The sequence below is a fragment of the Lethenteron reissneri genome, chromosome 64, assembly GCF_015708825.2.
Source record: "Lethenteron reissneri isolate LAM-NWPU_2019-01 chromosome 64, ASM1570882v1, whole genome shotgun sequence".
NCBI classification, from domain to species: domain Eukaryota; kingdom Metazoa; phylum Chordata; class Hyperoartia; order Petromyzontiformes; family Petromyzontidae; genus Lethenteron; species Lethenteron reissneri.
In genome coordinates, this window is record NC_083842.1 from 23174 (window position 1) to 41812 (window position 18639).

An 18639-nucleotide genomic window follows, 5' to 3' on the forward strand; every position below is an offset into this window, starting at 1 on the left:
GCTAACGAACCCAGCAACCTGAGTTCGATTCCCCACTCATGGCCAACACCACTCATGATGATTGTCTGGGGTGGGTTTTGGGCCTCTATTAGGTTGACTAGGCCTCAAATGAGTTAGCTGGTATAGTTGTGTGTAGTAGTAGTAAACATTGCCACTGGGGAGACAAAGGCAGCCGGGCATGGTGGAGGTGCTGGCCACTCGCTCACTCCCTCGTGTGCCACAGTGCCGGCCTTCATAGGGTGCTGCTGCAGCTGCTGCTCACTACATGGTGGTGATGATGATGGCTGGAGTTGGTGATGGTGATGCGATGATGGCTGTGACGATGTTGCTGATGTATATATTGATGATGATGATGCTGTTATAGTGGTGGTTGTGGTTGTTTGTGGTGGCTATTGATGTGGTGATGTTTGTAGATATGGCTGTTAATGTTAGTGGTAGTTATTGATTTGGTTGCTGGTTTTTGTTGATTAGGCTGTGGTTGTTGATGCGGTGGTTGTTGTGGCTGTGATTGTCGTCGTGCGCCAGGCGGGCAAGCTGGAGCCGCACCTGGTTATGGAGCAGCTCCGCTGTAACGGAGTCCTCGAGGGTATCCGGATCTGCCGTCAGGGCTTCCCCAACCGTGTCATCTTCCAGGAGTTCCGCCAGAGGTAACCGGGGAGGGGGACTGTGGGGCGATGATGTTGAGCCCTTGGCTCGGCCTTGCCTGGCCTAGGTGAGGAGGCTTTGCCTCGGTGAGGAGGCCTGGCGCAAGGTGAGGCCTTGCTGAAACCTGGGCCTGGCTTGGGCCTGTTCGAGGCCTGGGTTGGCTCTGCGTGGCTACGCTGTAATCAAGCACCGTGGAGGCAGCATCGAGGGTTGTTCGGTTATGCGCAGGCGGCGGTGGTGGTGGTGGTATTGACGGTGATGGTGGTGATATCCCCTAGATACGAGATCTTGACTCCAAACGCCATTCCCAAGGGCTTCATGGACGGGAAACAAGCGTGTGAGAGAATGGTGAGTCACTCGCTCACCCTCTCTCTTTCACCCACCCATTCACACACCCAACCCACTCAATCTCCCGCGAACAAGGACCAGTGCAAAGATCCCCCCCCGTGTAACCTTTAAGTGCTGAAAAATAAGAATAGGTTTCACCCTTTCTGGCAATAAAACAGGAGGTGTTTCAGATGTCCAAACACCAAATAGACACCTTTTTCAAGGAATAAAATCTGCATTAACCGTACACAGTGCTTGTGGTGAACAAAAACCTAGTCTTATTTTTCACACTATGATACTGGCAAAATGTCCCATGATATGCTGTTTGGTAGCCAGTAGCAGCACCTACGAAGGCCGGCACTGGCACACAATGGGGTGGGTGGCCAGGACTATGCACGGCCTCCTTTGTCTCCCCAGTGGCGATGTTTACTCCACACTTGTACACCAGGTACTCATTTGAGGCTGAGTTGACCTAGGGGAGGCCCAGGATGGGTTCAGATAATCGTCAATGCTGTTGGCCATGAGCGGGAATCGAACTCTGGTCTATGCTGGGTTTGTAGTGAAGCGTGGCGGTGACCGCCACTACACTCCTACTAACTCGCCCATTCAGCGACTCTCCCATGCATTTACTCACTCGCCAACCAACTCGCTCAGTCACTTCCACACACACCCTCACGCTCTTTCCGGCACATCCCCACATCCGCTCAACCACCCACGTGCTCTTCCCCCCCACCCCGTGTCTCCCTTCCCCATGCCTCCTCTCCCTGCACAGGTGAAGAGCATGGAGCTGGACTCGAACCTATTCCGTGTAGGACAGAGCAAAATCTTCCTGCGCGCCGGCGTCCTGGCACAGCTGGAGGAGGAGCGCGACATCAAGATCAGCGACACGATCCTCGCCTTCCAGTCGACCTGCCGCGGATTCCTCGCCCGGCGGTGAGGGGTCGTTTACCCGCTCACTCACCAAGTCACTCATTTCTCCGCCCGCACACTCACCCACCCACCCGCTCACTCACGCACATGCTCATTCGCCCACTCACTCGCCCATCAACCGTCCATGATTATAATCGACGTCGCTCGTTTAAGAGTAATTTGGCTGCTGCTATACATTTTTCCACGTGGCGATGGTGATGATAAGCAGCGCAGGCACTTGGTTGAGCTTCCATTTCTGATGGGCCACGTCGCTTCTGAAAAAGAGCTATGCAGCTCGGTGTGGGAACTTACACCTGGTAAACTAAAATAGTGTTTAGTTTTAGTTCGGAGGTGGTGATGAGTGGAGGTGGTGAAAGGCGAGAGAGGCGGGAGGGCGGAGGTTAGGTGATGGTGATGATGATGATGGAGGTGACGATGTTAAGTGATGGTGATGTGGTAAGGGAAAGTAGTGGTGGAGGTGATAATGATGATGGAGATGATTGGAGGAGGTTGTAAACACAAGGTGAGGCTTTTAATGTGGTGATGAGTGAGGTGAGTGGGTGAGGTGAGCGTCAAAAAAAACTTACACCTGGTGAAATAAACACAGCTGATAGTTGTACAAGTTTATGTGCGTAGCTTAATAGTTTAATATTATAACCCCACACCCATCACCCCCCCCCCCCCCACCAACCCCGCAGGGCATTTTCCAAGAGGCAGCAGCAACTGGCGGCCATGAGGGTCTTGCAGAGGAATTGCTCCTCCCACCTGAAGCTCCGCAACTGGGACTGGTGGAAGCTCTTCACCAAGGTGGGAGGGAGTGTGGACGGGGGTAGGGATGGGTGGGAGGAGAGGGAGGCGGGAGGGGAGGAAAATTTGTGCTGCACATGATAGCCTCACACCCCCCCCCACCCCCCCAGGTGAAGCCGCTGCTGCAGGTGAGCCGCCAGGAGGAGGAGATGCTCTCCAAGGATGATGAGATTGCCAAATTGGCTGACCGCCAGGCCAAAATGGTCTTCGAGATGGCCGAACTGGAAAAGAAGCAGCAGCAGGTGAGGGATGGTTCACTCTAAATCTCATCTCGTCCGTCTCCTCCATCAGTAGGATCGTCAACATCATCACCACCAGTAGGATCGTCAACATCATCACCACCAGTAGGATCGTCAACATCATCACCACCATTAGGATCGTCAACATCATCACCACCACCAGTAGGATCGTCAACATCATCACCACCATCACCAGTAGGATCGTCAGCATCACCACCATCATCATCATCTTCACCATCAGTAGAATCATTCATCATCATCACCATCATCAGTAGCAGTAGGATCATCAGCATCATCATCACCACCACCACCACCATCAGCAGGATCTTCAGCATCACCAGACTCGTCATGCAGCAGCAGCAGCGCTAACCGCTCCACTCACCCCTTGCCGCCACCCCTCCTCCCCTTCGCCACCACCCCCCTCCCTGCCGCCACAGCTATGTGAGGAGAAGCTGCAGCTAGCCGAGCAGCTGCAGGCGGAGTCCGAACTGTGTGCAGAGGCGGAGGACGCGAGGGCGCGCCTGGTGGCCAGGAAACAGGAGCTGGAAATGCTCGTGCGCGACATGGAGGGCCGCTGGAACGAGGAGGAGGAGCGGGCAGCCGCCCTCGCCGACGAGAAGAAGAAGCTGCAGCAGAACCTCCTGGTGAGTCGCAGGCGTCAGGTTGAGGGCGGCCCCCCCTTTCCCCCCCTCACCCCCCCCCCCCGGTATCCGCAATCGTCAGGGTTTATATTCCCCCTGGTATCCGCAATTCTCAGGGTGGCTGTTCCCCCATATCCTCAATCATCTAGATCGGGCACACGCACACAGTGACACACACAACAACAACAACCGCCGCCATTTGCCACTAAGTTGCGGTGACGTCACCACGGTGCTTGTGCCAGGCTACGTGCACGTTGAGGCCACGTGAGGTGTTGAACGCCCGTCGGCAGGAAGTCAAGAGGCAGACCCAGCAGGTGCCACGGGTCGATTAAGATGACTGGCCAATGCACCACCTGTGCCTCCTACTGTGCCAACTCGCTGTGCTTTAGCCACCCGGCACTCCGGGTGAGCGTCGCTCCTCCGCCCTCTGTTGTTGCTGGATGGCGACTGCCTCCAACTTCCCAGTAGTGTCCTTCACGAGCCTCCTCCACAGAGGCTGATCTTGACACCGCTGGTACCAGTCATCGGCAAGTCCACTCAGCTCTACGTCCTCCTGTACCACATCACTCCATCTCATCTCTAGCCCGTGCCGCGCCCGTTAAGCCCTCTCGATCTGGCCGAACACGAGTTGTTTAGGCATGCAGTGGCTGTGCATGAGGGCTACATGACCCAGCCAAGGCAGCCTTGCCTGCCGGAGGAGCTCGCACACGTGCACCGACCTACACACACACCTTACTCGTTGGCTGGCAGATGTCTGGGAAAAACAACTCCACCTATAATTATAGATTGTAATGCCGGTCGCGTAAGCCCTTATGACTACTACTATCACCACTAATTGCTACTAATACTACTACTACTATGACTGCCACTACGACTGCTGCTGATGCTACTGCTACCACAGCTGATGCTACTGTAAAAATTCTGCTATTGCAACTGCTACTACTGTTACAACTTATGCTGCTACTGCTGCTTCTACAACTTCTGCTCCTGCGGCTACTGATGTTGCTGCTTCTGCTACTACTGCTACTGGTACAACTACTGCTAGTGTTACTACTGCTACTAATACAACTGCTGCTAGTGATACTACTGCTGCTGCTACTATTGCTGCGTCTACAGCTGCTGATGCTGCTACTGATGCTACTACTGCTACTGATACAACTTCTGATCCTGCTGCAACTCAGGATATGGAGGACCAGCTGGAGGAGGAGGAGACGATGAGGCAGAAGCTGCACCTCGAGAAGGTGACTCTGGAGTCTCGCGTAAAAAAGGTGGAGGAAGACATCCTCATCATGGACGACCAGAACTCGCGACTCACTAAGGTGCGGGGGTGAGCGGAGGTTACGTGGGGGTGGGGGGGGGAGACGCGTATACACAGGGGAATCGTGAGGAGAGGGATACATGGGGGAATGGTGAGGAGAGGGATACACGGGGGGGGGGCAATGTGAGAGATTGACGGAGATGGTGGAAACGTGATGACGATGACGACTATGATGGTGGTGACCGATGCTGGTGGTGGTGCAGGAGAAGAAGCTGTTGGATGAGCGAGTGAGCGACTTGGCCGAGCGCCTCGCCAAGGAGGAGGAGGCCAACAAGGTGCTGGGCAAGGTGAAGGCCAAGTTGGAGAGCCAGCTGGGAGACATGGAGGGTGAGACGCTCGCACGTCACCACCCTCTGTCGCACTCTCTTACTCCCTTTCGGTCTTTCTCTCCTTCAAACTTGATTTGAAGCTTGCGTGATTGCAGGAATTACTCTCTCCTCGTCTCTATCTTTCCTTGTTCATGTCTTATTCTCGCTCTCTCTCTCTCAGTGTCTCTCTCCAGAGCATCTCAAGCGAGAGGAGAGGCTGCGACGCCGTCTAGACGGGGAGTCTGCCCAGCTCTGCAACCTGGTGTCTCACTCTCTCCGTGTCTCTCTCCAGAGCGTCTCAAGCGAGAGGAGAGCTCGCGACAGGAGGCCGAGAAGCTGCGACGCCGTCTGGACGGGGAGTCTGCCCAGCTCGGCGACTTGGTGACAGAGCTGCAGCGACGAGTCTCCGAGCTCGAAGCTCAGCTCCAGCGCAAGGATGAGGAGCTGCAAGCAGCCCTGGCCAGGTATTGGAGGGGAGATGGGAGTGAGGTTTACAAAATCTCTCTCTACGTCTGTTTTTCCTTGTCTCCACACCATCGTTCTGTCTCTCCTCATCGTGCTCTCTCTCTGCAATGCGCTCCCTATTCCTCCAGGCTGGAGCAGGAGCAGGCAGAGAAGCAGACAGCCCAAAAGCAGCTCCGGGAGTCATCGTCGCGCCTGGCGGAGGCCACCGAGGATGCCGAGGTAGAGCGGGCGGCACGCGCCAAGGCGGAGAAGCAGCGGAGGGAGCTGGCGGACGAGCTGGAGACCCTGAAGAGCGAGCTGGAAGACACCCTGGACACTACGGCCACGCAGCAGGAGCTACGGTGAGAAACGCGGGGAGAAACACTGGGAGAATCACGGGGAGGTTTTGCTACGGCTATGCAGCAGGCGCTACAGAGAAAGACAAGGAGAGACACACATAGACGGGGGGGAGGGGGACAGAGATGGAGAGAGAGACGGGGAGAGAGGGAGAGACGTGGTGATCTCACCACCCTGTCCGTTCCGCCATTGTTCAGATTTGTTGTTCCCATCTGTTCCATTTCATTCCGTCAATGTTCCATTCTGTCATAGTTCCGTTTTGTGATTGTTCCGTTCGTCATTTGTTCTGTCCCGTGGCTGGGTCAGCACGAAGCGGGAGCTAGAGGTGGTGGATCTGAAGCGAGCGCTGGAGGAGGAGGCGCTGGTGCACGCCGCGGCACTGCAGGAGTTGAGGCAGCGCAGCGCCGGAGCCCTGCAGGAGGTCACCGAGCAGCTGGAGGCAACCAAGAAGGTGCAGCGGTGTGGCGGATTGTGCAGCAGTGGGGGGGGGGGGGGTGATACAGTGTGTGGAGCTGTGGGTGGAGCTGTGGGTGCAGCAGTGGCAGATGCAGCAGTAGATGCAACTGCAGTGGAGGAATATGCAGCAGTAGGGGGTGATACAGTGGGTGCAACAGTGGTGGTGGCACCAGCAAGCGGGTCCAGCGGTGGTAGCAGTGGATACAGCGTCGTCACAAGAAGCGCCGGAAGTGTCGCTCCTTTTCTACCTTCTCTCTCTCTCATTGTCCCTCTCCCTCACTCATTCTCTCTCTCTGTGTCTACCCCAGGCCAAGCTGAGTCTGGAGAAGGCCAAGGCTGGGCTAGAGGCCGAGCGGAATCAGCTGAGCCAGGAGGTGGCCGCCATCTCTGCCACCCGCTCGGAGCTCGACACTCGCCGCAAGAAGTCGGAGGCGGCCGCGGCCGAAGCAGCCCAACGTGGCGTCGAGCTTGAGCGAGCGCGCTCCGAGCTGGTGGTCACGAACACCCGCCTACAGGTGAGTCCGCTGCTGTGCTCCTGCTCCGCTTCTGCTGCTCCTGCACGCTCGGAGCTAGCGGCTTCGAAGATCCACCCCCAGGTGATACCGCTCCTGCTCTCTGCTGCTGCTTCTACTGCTCCGGCTTCTGCTGGAGCCGAGCACGCTCGGAACTCGCGGCCTTAATCCTCCGCCTCCCAGATGATATCGCTGTTCCTGTTGCTTCTGCTCACTGCTGTTCGCTTCTCCCTGCTTTTTATCTACTTCTACTGCTCCTGTTGCTCCTGCTCACTTCTGCTGCTTGCTTCAGCTGCCTCTGCTCCGCTTCTGCTGCTGCACTTTGGATTAGCCGTGCAGCTTCTAATTGTTGTGTTGCCGGCTTCAGCTCGACCTATTACCCACCCCTGTGCTTTGCACTCTCTTACTGGACATCTGAAAAGAGAGCTTCATAGCTTATCAGATTCTTAGTCTAAGAACATATTCTGATTTGTGGGTGAGTAAGGTGGGGGTGTGGATGGGGGTGTGTGGAGCGGCGGTGTAGTTGTTAGCACTAAGCTGCACTATGGACCCGGCCAACACCAGTGACAGTTATGGTTCTGGACCTCCCCCTAGATCAATTTGGCCCCAAATGAGTACCTGGTGCAGTGATGTGTAGTCAACATCGCCACTAGGGAGACAAAGGTGCCCACCCCATTGTGTCCCGTTACGGCTTTCGTATGTGCTCCCTAGCAGCACTTGCCCCGTAAGTCTGTTACAGGCTATCTTTGTCTTTGTGGGTGTCTATGTGGGTATAGGGGAAACAGGTGGTGCATCGACCAGTTATCTCAGTCAGTTGGCCCATGGCACCTGGGTCTGTCCTGTAACCTCCTGCCAGCAGGCATTCGACACTTCACGTGGCGTTAAAGAGCGTAGGGCCTGACAAAGGCGCCATGGTGACGTCACAGCTACTTTGTGGCGAATGGCGGTTGTTGTTGTTGTGGGTGAGTTTGGGTGGGTGAATGGTGGCTGTTGGTGATTTTGTTGTGATGGTAATGAGGATTGATTGTGATGTTGTTGTTGATTTCAGGCCGAGCTGGAGTCCGTCTCAGCTCAGCTTGCCCAGGCCGAGAGCAAAATCAGCAACACAAACAAACAGAGTTCCAGCCTGGAGACACAGCTCCACGATGCACAGGTTCACTCGGCTACCCACTCACCTACTCACCTACTCACTCAGCTACTCTCCTACTCAGCCGTTCACTCGGATGTTCACTCAGCTACTCACTCACCTACTCATTCAGCTGTTCAATCAGCAACTCACCTACTCACTCACCTACTCGCCTCATCACTCGGCTGCTCACTTGCTCAGATACTCGCTTGGCTATTCCCAGGCTCAGCCACTCGCCCACTCGGCTGCTCACCTACTCGCTCACCTACTCGCTCACCTACTCGCTCACCTACTGTTGTGGTGGTGGTGATCACGTGCCCCGTGCGTTCTTGTTGACATTGTTGTTAACGCTGCTGTGCAGGAGCTGCTGGCGGAGGAGTCTCGTGTGAAGGTGTCGCTGGGCGTGAGGCTGAAGGCGCTGGAGGAGGAGCGAGCACTGGCGACGGAGCGCCAGGAGGAGGCTGAAGCCGCCAAGGCCGCCTCCGACAAGCAGCTGGCAGCACTGCAGGCACAGGTGAGCGGTGCTGGGTAGTATAATCACTCACCGGCTCGCTCACAGGCTCCTCGAGCCTAATGGCTCACCAGTTCAACTATTCGCTGAATCATCCACTGGCTCCTACTAACTGAATCGCTCACCAGTTCACTCATCGGCTCATTAACTACTGGGCCGAATCAATCGTTCGGCAGCTTGCTCAGCTCACCATCTCATCGGCTACTGGGCCGAATCGCTCACAAGCTTGTTCACTGGCTCTAGCTGAATCGCTCACCAGCACACTCACCAGCCACCTACTCGCCAGCTCTCACTGAATCACTCGCCAGATCTCTCTCCACCCCTCTCTGTGTGCCTGTGTGTGCATATCTCTCTGTGCGTGCCCTTGCGCAGCTCTCTGATCTCCGTCGCCGCTCAGAGGAGCTGGCCTCCTCGCTGGAGGACTCCGAGTCGACCCGCCGCCGCCTTTCCAAGGAGCTGGAGGAGGGGGTGGCGCGAAACGACGCGGCGACGGCGGCGCTGGACAAGTGCGAGCGCACGCGCGCCCGGCTCCAGCACGAGCTGGAGGACCTCGGCGTGGCTCACGAGGCGCTCAGGCAGAACGCAGCCACTCTTGACAAGCGCCACAAGAAGTTCGACCAGGTGGGGGGTTGGTGGGTTGGTGGTTGGTGGTGGGTGGGTGGTGGGTGGGTGGGTGGTGGGTGGTGGGGGGTGGGTGGTTAGTGGGTGGTGGGGGGTGGGTGGTTAGTGGGTGGTGGGGGGTGGGTGGTTAGTGGGTGGTGGGGGGTGGGTGGTTAGTGGGTGGTGGGGGGTGGGTGGTTAGTGGGTGGTGGGGGGTGGGTGGTTAGTGGGTGGTGGGGGGTGGGTGGTTTGTGCAGTATATATTAGTAAAAATCCCCCCCCCCCCGTCTCTCTCCTCTCCTCCCCCACCCCCCCACCAATCTCGCTCTCCCCTCCTCCCTCCCGCGCCCAGCTCCTAGCGGAGGAGAAGGCTGCGTGCGTCCGCGTCGCCGAGGAACGTGACCGGGCGGAGGCGGTGGCTCGCGAGCGGGAGACCCGCGCCCTCGCGCTCGCCCGGGCCCTCGAGGAGGCGACGGAGGGCCGCGCGGAGCTCGACAAGAGCCTGAGGCAGGTCCGGGCCGAGATGGAGCACCTCGTCAGCTCCAAGGACGACGTGGGCAAGAATGTACGTTTACGCCCCCCCCCCCGCCAGCATGGACCAGCATAGCTCGTCCGGTTTACGTAGTACGAGGTCGAGTGACGGCTCGTTCTGACCGGGAGGTTGGGGGAGGGGGGGGAATGTGGGTGACGAAATTTGACCGGCGAGCGATCTCTAAGACCTGCAAGCTAGCTCGAAAGAACCACGACCGATTTGAATGGGACCAACACGGTCTACTACCCCTCTACTGTCCATCGGTTACAGCTCCTGCTCACGACATTTTCACCATACGAGGTCGAGTGATGGCTCATTCTGACCGGGATGATAGCGGGGTGTCCAGTGTCGAAGTTGATTCGCGGGCAATCAAAGACTCTGGTGCTGGGTCATAAAAAGCATCGCCTATATGTATTTGGATTTTATCATTCAAATCGATTTACCACGTAGGCTTTCGTGACCCAGTATCATCCATAATAAAAACCTATTATGAAATCGATGTTTGTTTCCCTCTCTTCCCCCCCACCCCTTCCTCCACCACGTTTCCTCTGGCTACTCCTCCTTCTGCTCCCTCCTCCCTGCCCAGGTGCACGAGCTTGAGAAGTCGAAGCGGGCGCTCGAGCAGCAGCTGGAAGAGATGAAGACTCAGCTGGAGGAGCTGGAGGATGAGCTGCAGGCCACGGAGGACGCCAAGCTGAGGCTTGAGGTTAACATGGGGGCGCTGAAAACGCAGCTGGAGAGGGACACGCAGGGGCGAGAGGAGCAGGGAGAGGAGAAGCGACGGGCGCTGACGAAGCAGGTACGCAGGGGTGGGGAGACTGGGTGGGGGGGGAGAGGGGGAGGGGAGACTGGGAGTGGGGGAGGGGAGACTGGCAGAGTGGGGGGGGTGAACAGTCTATGGAGTATTTCAATGGTTGAGCGTGGAATGATTTGTTGTGGTTGCGAGCGGTTGTTGTGGTTGAGTGATTGAGTGGTGTTCCCAGCGGCTGATGTAGTGTTTGTTGTCCTTGTTGCTCCACCACCCCCCCCCCCAGGTGCGGGAGATGGAGGAGGAGCTGGAGGAGGAGCGTCGCCAGAGATCCACGGCTGTGGCTCAGCGCAAGAAGCTGGAGGGCGACGTCATGGAGCTGCAGGCGCAGGTGGAGAAGCTGAGCAAGAGCAAGGAGGAGTACGGAAAGCAGGGCAAGAAGATGCAGGTGAGATGCTCGCTCACTCGCTCAATCAACTGCTCAACCATCCACTCACTCGCTCAACCAACCATCCATACATTCAGTCAGTCACTCACCCACTCAACCATACATAATCATTCCCCCACTCAACCATTCAGCTCCTCTCCTGCTCGCTCACTCGCCCACTCAATCAGCCATACATTCGAGCACTCGATCGCTCACTCAATCATCTATACATTCGTTCGGTCACTCACTCACCCACTCAACTGCTCACCCACTCAATCATTCACCTAATCTCCCGCTCGCTCACTCGCTTAATCATCCATACATTTGCTCGCTCAATCGCTCAACCTTCCACACATTAATTCAGTCACTCACTCCCCTACTCTCTCTCTCGCTCGCTCATCCATACACTCGGTCACTGACTCACTCATTGGCCCACCCGTTCACTCGCTCACCTACTCACTTGCTCAATACTCTGTCTTGACTGGCTGTTCCTGCTGATGGTGCTGATGATGATGATACTCATGATGCTGCTGCTGATGGTGATAATGCTGCTGCCCGATGCTACTGATGACGCTTCTTATGGTGACGCTGCTGATAATGCTGATTATGCTTCTTATGATGACGCTGATGATGATGATGATGTTACTGATGGTAATGTTGCTGCTGCTGCACAGGCTGCTCTGAAGGACGCCCAGAGGGAGGTGGAGGAGCTGCGGTCGGGGAGGGAGGAGCTCATGGGGCAGACGCGGGACCTGGACAAGAAGATCCGGAGCCTGGAGGCAGAGCTGGTGCAAGCCAATGAGGTGAGGCAGATGGGGGGGGGGGGTGAGGCAGAGAGGGGGGTGGGACACTGAGGCACTAAAAAACTAAAACTTCTATAAATTGGCGAAAAATAAGAATAGATTTGCATAGCCTTTCTGGTTAATAATAAAACAGAGTTGTTAAAATGGTCAAATGCCAAATAGATGCCCAGTATTGCAATTCCTGCTTTATTTAGCCAGTAAAGGGTATGATCACATTTTATTTTTAGGTTTCCTCATGTTGGATAACTGCCAAAGAGGTCACGCACACACGGGGAGATGCTGTAAATTACCCTTTATTGTTACCCGGGGTAAGGCCTCCACCTGAGCTCTTCAGCTCTCTTTCTGAAGCCAAACCTGGCCATGCCAAGCGATAGCTCGGCAACGTGGCTCGTCGCACAAGGCAGCGTGAAGTGGGGCTATATAAAAACGGAGTTTCACTTCTTGTCACTTATCACGAGGAGCAATTTCTAGCAGCAGCCAAATGCTCTTTAAATGCGTAATGAAAATATTCTTCTGCAATGTGGAGGGTGGGGTGGGGGAAACTAGAGGGCCCAGAATGAAAAATCTACGCAGTGACCACCACGATGGGGAGGGAGAGACGTAAACTCCATATACACCGGCTCGGGATAGAACCCACGACCTCCTGTATAGCAGGCGAGGTAGTGAATATTTCACTACCGTGGTTCCAGGATGGGGAGAGAGACACACGCGGGGAGAGACAGAGAGAGACTTGCATGGTTCTCTGCTCCAGGCGCTCTCCACGGCAGAGCGAGTGAAGCGTCTGGTGGAGACTGAGAGGGACGAGCTTACGGAGGAGATGACGGCAGTCAACTCTGCCAAGTAACCACAACATCCACCACCACCACAACATCCACCAGAATCACCACCAACCACTACAACCACCAACACTTCAGCAACCACCTCCACAGCAACCACAACCACCACGAACAACCACTCTCCTGATGCCAGAACCAGTCCACCAGGCCACCTGTATTCCCAAGGTCCAGGCAAATATCCAGTTTAGCTTCCCGATAGGGGAACGGCAGCCTCTCTTTGACACACCAGAACCAGTCCACCAGAACTCCTGTATTCCAGAGGTCCAGGTGGTATTGGTCCAGCTCCCAACAGCGAAATGGCAGCCTCTTCTATATACACACACACATGATGTAGTGAGTTCAACTGAGTCGCAGACGTACTCTTTGAGGCAACACATTTATTAACACCAACACAAAGGGGTAACTGCCGCTTAACAGAATAACAACCTATGGTAGTGACCACCAGGCTAACAACACCAATTATACCGTAACCAGCTACAATGGACCAGGACTAACAGCTCGGGTCCAGGTCCACGTGTTGGAGACTCTGTAGAACGTTGGATGTAGATTCCTTCAGGATGAACAACAGCAGCCAGTCCCTCTGGGGGATCCGGTTTTTATCCTCTGCGGTGTGGCTGGCTCTGCCCTTAGCCACGACCACCTTCGAGAATCCTCGAGCAGGATATCCACCCTTACACATGACCACCCCTAACCCCCACTTGGGGGTCCTGTGTAACTTAACTGGTCACGTGTCCTCTGGGATCAACCAGAGTGCCATTGCCCTTAGTAACTCCATTTCCACGGCTGGCACTCTTGCACCCTGCACTGCACGCAGAGCGTGGTGCCATCCACCACTGTCGGTCAGCGCTCAACGAGCCCCTTTAGGGCCGGTACTGCACCCACATCCAAGTGGTGTCTGCGATGTCACTACACTGCACGCCGTGCCTCTCTCGGGTCGGCATTACACAGTGACATCCCGCGATGTCACTACACATACACCAGAACCGCCTGTGCAAGAGAGGTGTCCAGATGGTACCGTTCCAACTCCCGACAGGAACGGCAGCCTCTCCTTGACAACCTTCGCCGTTGAGTTTGCAGCGTCCTGACGCTCCCCCACCCCCAGGGCTCAGCTCCTGGACGAGAAGCGACGCGTGGAGATGCGCATGACCCAGGTGGAGGAGGAGCTGGAGGAGGAGCAGAGCTCCATCGAGATGCTCAGCGACAAGCTGCGCAAGGCCACGGCGCAGGTGACCGTGGGTGGTGATGGTGATGATGGTGGTGGTGAAGATGATGCTGGGGATGATGATAACGCTGCTACTGATGACGACACTGTTGCTGCTGCTGCTGCTGATGATGACGCTGATGGTGCTGATGATGATGATGATGATTAGGACGACGCTGCTGCTGATGATGATGATTAGGACGACGCTGCTGCTGATGATGATGATTAGGACGACACATGATGATGCTGATGCTGATGATGCCGCCGCTGATGATGATGATGATGATGCTGCTGCGGATGATGACGATGACATCACTGCTGCTGCAGGTGGAGCAGCTGACGCTGGAGGTGCAGGGGGAGCGCAGCGCGAGCCAACGCGCCGAGACCGCCCGCTCTGCCCTCGAGCGGCAGCTCAAGGACGCTACGGCTCGCCTGGCGGAGGCCGAGGCTTCGGCCCGTACCAAGGCCAAAGCGTCAATAAGCCAGCTGGAGGCGAAGCTCTCGCTACTCGAGGAGCAGCTGGAGGCTGAAACCAGGTGGGGGGTGATGGAGTGGTGGGTGGGGGTGCTGGTTTGGGGGGGGGATCGTGTGAGTCGATTGTCTAGTAGTTGTGGGTAGTGGTGGTGGCTTGCGGTTGGTTCTTGATGGTGGTGGGGGGTGATGGTGTGTGAGTAAATTGTTTAGTAGTTGATTGGGTTGTGGTGGTTGGTTAGTTGTGTTTGGTTGGTGGTTGTGGTTTGTTGTTGGTTGTTGATGATGGTGCTGGTTGTAGGGAGAAGGGGTCATCGGCTAAGCAGCTCCGTCGCGCCGATAAGAAGCTGAAGGAGATGGCACTGCAGCTGGAGGAGGAGCGGAGACAGGGGGAGGCTCACAAAGACTCGGTGAGCTCACGTTCACGCTCGCTCACGCACTCGCTCGCTCGCACTCGGGCCCGGGCCCAGGCTCCGATAATTACTATCTCACCCGGCGTTGGTAGCCGTGAGGCAGGAATCCAACTCTCTTCCACTCCACCCAAATAAACCCCCACCTCTACCCCTCTCTCCCCCCTCACCCCCAAGGCTGAGAAGACCTCGGCCAGGCTGAAGGCGCTGAAGCGTCAGCTGGAGGAGGCTGAGGAGGAGGGCAACCGCGGCGCCGCCAATCGCAGGAAGCTGCAGCGGGAGCTGGAGGAGATGACGGAGCAGGCGGAGGCCACGCGCAGGGAGGCCGACGGATATAAGAGCAAGCTGCGGTGAGGGGAGACACGGAGGAGACACGGGGGTGGGGGGGGAGAGAGAGAGAGACACGGGGGAGAGAGACACGGGGGAGGGACACGAGGGGGGGGGGGGGGGAGAGACACAAGGGGGGGGGGGAGAGAGACACGAGGGGGAGAGAGAGAGAGACACGAGGGGGAGAGAGAGAGAGACACGGGGGGGGCGGGAAGAGAGACACGGGGGAGGGGGAGAGAGAGACAAGGGAGAGAGAGACACGGGGGGGAGGGGGGGAGAGAGAGACACACGGGGGGGAGGGGGGGAGAGAGAGACACACGGGGGGGGGGGGGAGAGAGACATGGGGGGGGGGGGGAGAGACACGGGGGGGGGGGTGAGAGACGTGGTGGTGGTGATGAGCTGTCACTGTCTCCGTCTTTCAGGGCGATGCCTGTCTCCCAAGAATGAGGTACAGCACACACACGCATGTGTGTGTGTGTCTGTGTGTTAGTCTACAATGCATGCATTGCATGGTAGTGTCCATGTGTGTTGGTCTACACGTGTGTCCGTGTCATGCAGTGTCTGTGCTCGTGCATTTCATGTCAGTGTATGTATATGTTCGCCTACATACTTGTCCGTGTGTTATACAATGCATGGCAGTGTCCATGTATGTTGGGCTACATGCATGTCTGTGTATTATGCAATGCATGGCAGTGTCCGTGTGTGTGTGTGTAAGTCTACACGTGTGTTCATCCACGTGTTTGTCTAACATGCGTGTACCCTAACACAAGAAGTGCATTGCTATACGTGCATGATGGTGAACATGCGTGTTTGTAGAACACGTGTGGAGTGCACGAGGGGGGAGGCTGTGTGTGCAAGTGGTGCCAGGTGAGAGGGAGTGGCATGGGCTGTGAATTGTCCTGATGCACGCACCTGTGTCTCCGTGTCTCCCTCCTCCTCGCGCCTCCCTCCTCCGTGTCTCCCTCCTCCTCCTCCCTCCGTGTCTCCCTCCTCCCTCCCCCTCCGTGTCTCCCTCCACAGCATCGCCGCCACCTCCTCCTCTTCTCGCCGCGGGGCCCGAGGAGCGGCTGGAGGTGAAGATCTCTCCGACGACGAGAAATGATTGACCTCCTGACCCTTTGAACCCTTCCCCCTCCCCTCCGAGTCACGTGACTCTTGGACCAAAAAAAGATAATGTTGAGCTTTGCAAACCCCCCCCCCTCCTGCCCCCCTCCTTAGCCTCACCTCCCTGCTGTGACCCCCCCCCCCCACCCTGGGTGCTGAACTTTGCTTCTGGCCCTTGAGGGTTTAATCTCCGTGCCTTGACCTTTGACCTTCACCAGCACCCCACCTCTCTCTCTTATCATTGACCTTGAAATGTTTGAACACTCCCACAGAAGTGATGGAGGTGGTGGTGTCGCAGATTGTGAATGGATTATCAATGATGATCGTGAAGAAGATATTGATAATGACGTCACTGGTTGATGATGATGGTGGTGGTGCTGGTGATGTTACCTGGATTTGAACTGTGAAATATGACCTTGTGGTGATGGTGGGTATATCCATTTATGCTTCCTTGATGGTGATGGTGGTGGTATCGCCTACGTGCATTCTTGTGGCTTATATTTTTAAAAGATTCTGCATTCGCTATGAAAACAAAAGAGAAAAAAAAATTAAAAATGTAACCTTTGGAAACCAACGCATGTCGTCCGTTTTTCTGGTGATGTGATTAGCCCCTAAATCTCTCCACACTGCACCATAGATTCCCACTGCACCGTAGACTCACACTGCACCATAGACTCGGCACTACCCATAGACTCAACACTGCCCATAGACTCACACCGCACCATAGACTCACACTGCACCATAGACTCACACTGCACCATAGACTCACACCGCACCATAGACTCAACACTGCATCATAAACTTCTACTGCACCATAGACTCAACACTGCCCGTACACTCGGCACGACACTAAACTACACTATACACTACGCTAACGTTTACGTGACGAACCTTCCTGGCCGTGTCGGGTGGTGGAGGGTTACGACATACTTGCAGTGATCTAATCCAAAAAAAGATTTCTTACAAAAATTATGTTGCTGTTGTTTCAGAGAAGCCCACTTTAACAGTGTGTGTGGTCGATGTGCAATAACAACTTGTTTTCTTATCGTACGTTTACATATAGCACATTGCCCAAGGTGCTGCATGATTAACTAACCATTGGTACGTATTTGTCGATCCCTTATCACTGCCTACATTTATGACCATACCAATTCCGGGCGTATTGGCCACTCCGTACCCCTTAAATCTCAACGTTCATCGTACAAAGTCCCACCACAAAGGAAAAACGCAACCAAATGGACAATCACCACATAAAACACTCACCACAAGTACACTTGTACTGACTTAACTCGGAGACACTGAGTAAGAGGCACTATATATTAACCTTCACAAGTTACAAGGGATAACGACAACTCTCGGTCAGGACAGCTGGCGGACTGACGATGCCGAGAAGGGGAAGACGTTGACGAAGACTCCAGCAGCCCGACGGGATTCCACTCCCAAGCAACAGCCCCGAGCTTTCGCTCGGGGTCCCCTTTTATCCTCCTAGTGGGGCCTCGCTCCGCCCTGGCCACGCCCCCCTTCTACGACCTACTTCCGGGTTCCCAGCTTGCCTCACGTGCCCCCTCTATCACTTTTTCCCTACATCCCTCTCTCTGGATTATCACGTGACCTGCTGACGGACAGGGCTGCTGCAACCCGTGCTATGCTGCGTAGTGACCCATTCCACGTCACTCCACGCTCGCCACTACATACCTGTCAACCCTTATCAGTGCCGACCTTATCGCAGACCTTATTGGTCACCGTGCCCCTTGTATATCTCAACGTTGATCCTACAAAGTCCTATCACAAGCGAGAAACACAAATCGACAAAACATTGTTTTGCCCATATTGAAACGGTTGTAACGCCGTATGGACCTGATAACTTAATTTCCCCTATACAAGAATACGAGCAAATTGTATGGGTTGACCGGTATGGACCCAGCTTGACTGCGGTGCCAGGCTAGGTGTACCAGGAGGAGGTCACGTCACAAACCCACAGACCTGTCAACCCCTTATCAGTGCGTACCCTATTACAGACCAATTCAGACCTTATTGGGAAACCCCGTGCCCTTATAAATCTCAACGTTCATCCTACGAAGTCCCATCAAACAAATAGACAAGATTGTTTTGCCCGTATTGAAACGGTTGTACGCCGTATGGACCTGAACTCAATTTCCCCTGTATAACAATACGGGGTAAACCGTACGGGTTGACAGCTACGATGGCACATGGTGGTTGGCGAGATGAAACGAGGTGAGTAAGATGGGATACGTGCGTGTAGAATGAGGTGGCGGCGATGTGTGGAGGAAGCGAACATGTAAAATGAGACGAGTGGATTGATGGTGGGTGACCATTGGAGAGGAGTTGGGGGACGGGTAAAGCAGCGTTGGTCCGAGTGGGGAGGACAGCAGTGGGGTTAGGGGCCGTCCATAAATGACGTCACGCGATTTTGAACGATTTTTGACCCCCCCGTCCCAAAAAGTCAGACCCCCCCCCCTCAAATATGACGTGACAAAGCTCTGCCCCCTCCCCCCCCAAAAAAAACATGCTTTGAAATCGCTTAACTATTGTCATTGTAGTGCTTATTTTATGTGGCGC

General features: G+C 55.5%; 1 protein-coding gene across 3 annotated transcripts in view; it reads left to right on the forward strand.

The window, feature by feature from the left end:
* The window catches only part of LOC133359133 (myosin-9-like), a 33232-nt gene extending 16599 nt beyond the window's left edge, over positions 1-16633 (forward strand). For 2 of the 3 annotated variants that reach the window (XM_061577527.1, XM_061577528.1), the window contains 25 exons: positions 526-647; positions 924-993; positions 1745-1905; positions 2580-2688; positions 2799-2930; positions 3365-3571; positions 4750-4887; positions 5090-5213; positions 5487-5658; positions 5788-6000; positions 6302-6446; positions 6760-6966; positions 8012-8116; positions 8451-8603; positions 8973-9221; positions 9553-9765; positions 10319-10531; positions 10767-10928; positions 11582-11710; positions 12462-12550; positions 13649-13772; positions 14075-14283; positions 14520-14628; positions 14806-14978; positions 15976-16633. In XM_061577527.1, coding sequence (XP_061433511.1) covers positions 526-647; positions 924-993; positions 1745-1905; positions 2580-2688; positions 2799-2930; positions 3365-3571; positions 4750-4887; positions 5090-5213; positions 5487-5658; positions 5788-6000; positions 6302-6446; positions 6760-6966; positions 8012-8116; positions 8451-8603; positions 8973-9221; positions 9553-9765; positions 10319-10531; positions 10767-10928; positions 11582-11710; positions 12462-12550; positions 13649-13772; positions 14075-14283; positions 14520-14628; positions 14806-14978; positions 15976-16057 — 3810 coding nt within the window. In that variant the 3' untranslated portion in view covers positions 16058-16633. Of the gene's footprint in view, positions 1-525; positions 648-923; positions 994-1744; positions 1906-2579; positions 2689-2798; positions 2931-3364; positions 3572-4749; positions 4888-5089; positions 5214-5486; positions 5659-5787; positions 6001-6301; positions 6447-6759; positions 6967-8011; positions 8117-8450; positions 8604-8972; positions 9222-9552; positions 9766-10318; positions 10532-10766; positions 10929-11581; positions 11711-12461; positions 12551-13648; positions 13773-14074; positions 14284-14519; positions 14629-14805; positions 14979-15377; positions 15404-15975 lie in introns of all 3 variants that reach the window. The other variant, XM_061577529.1, reaches the window with a different exon arrangement.
* Positions 16634-18639: the final 2006 nt, after the last annotated feature.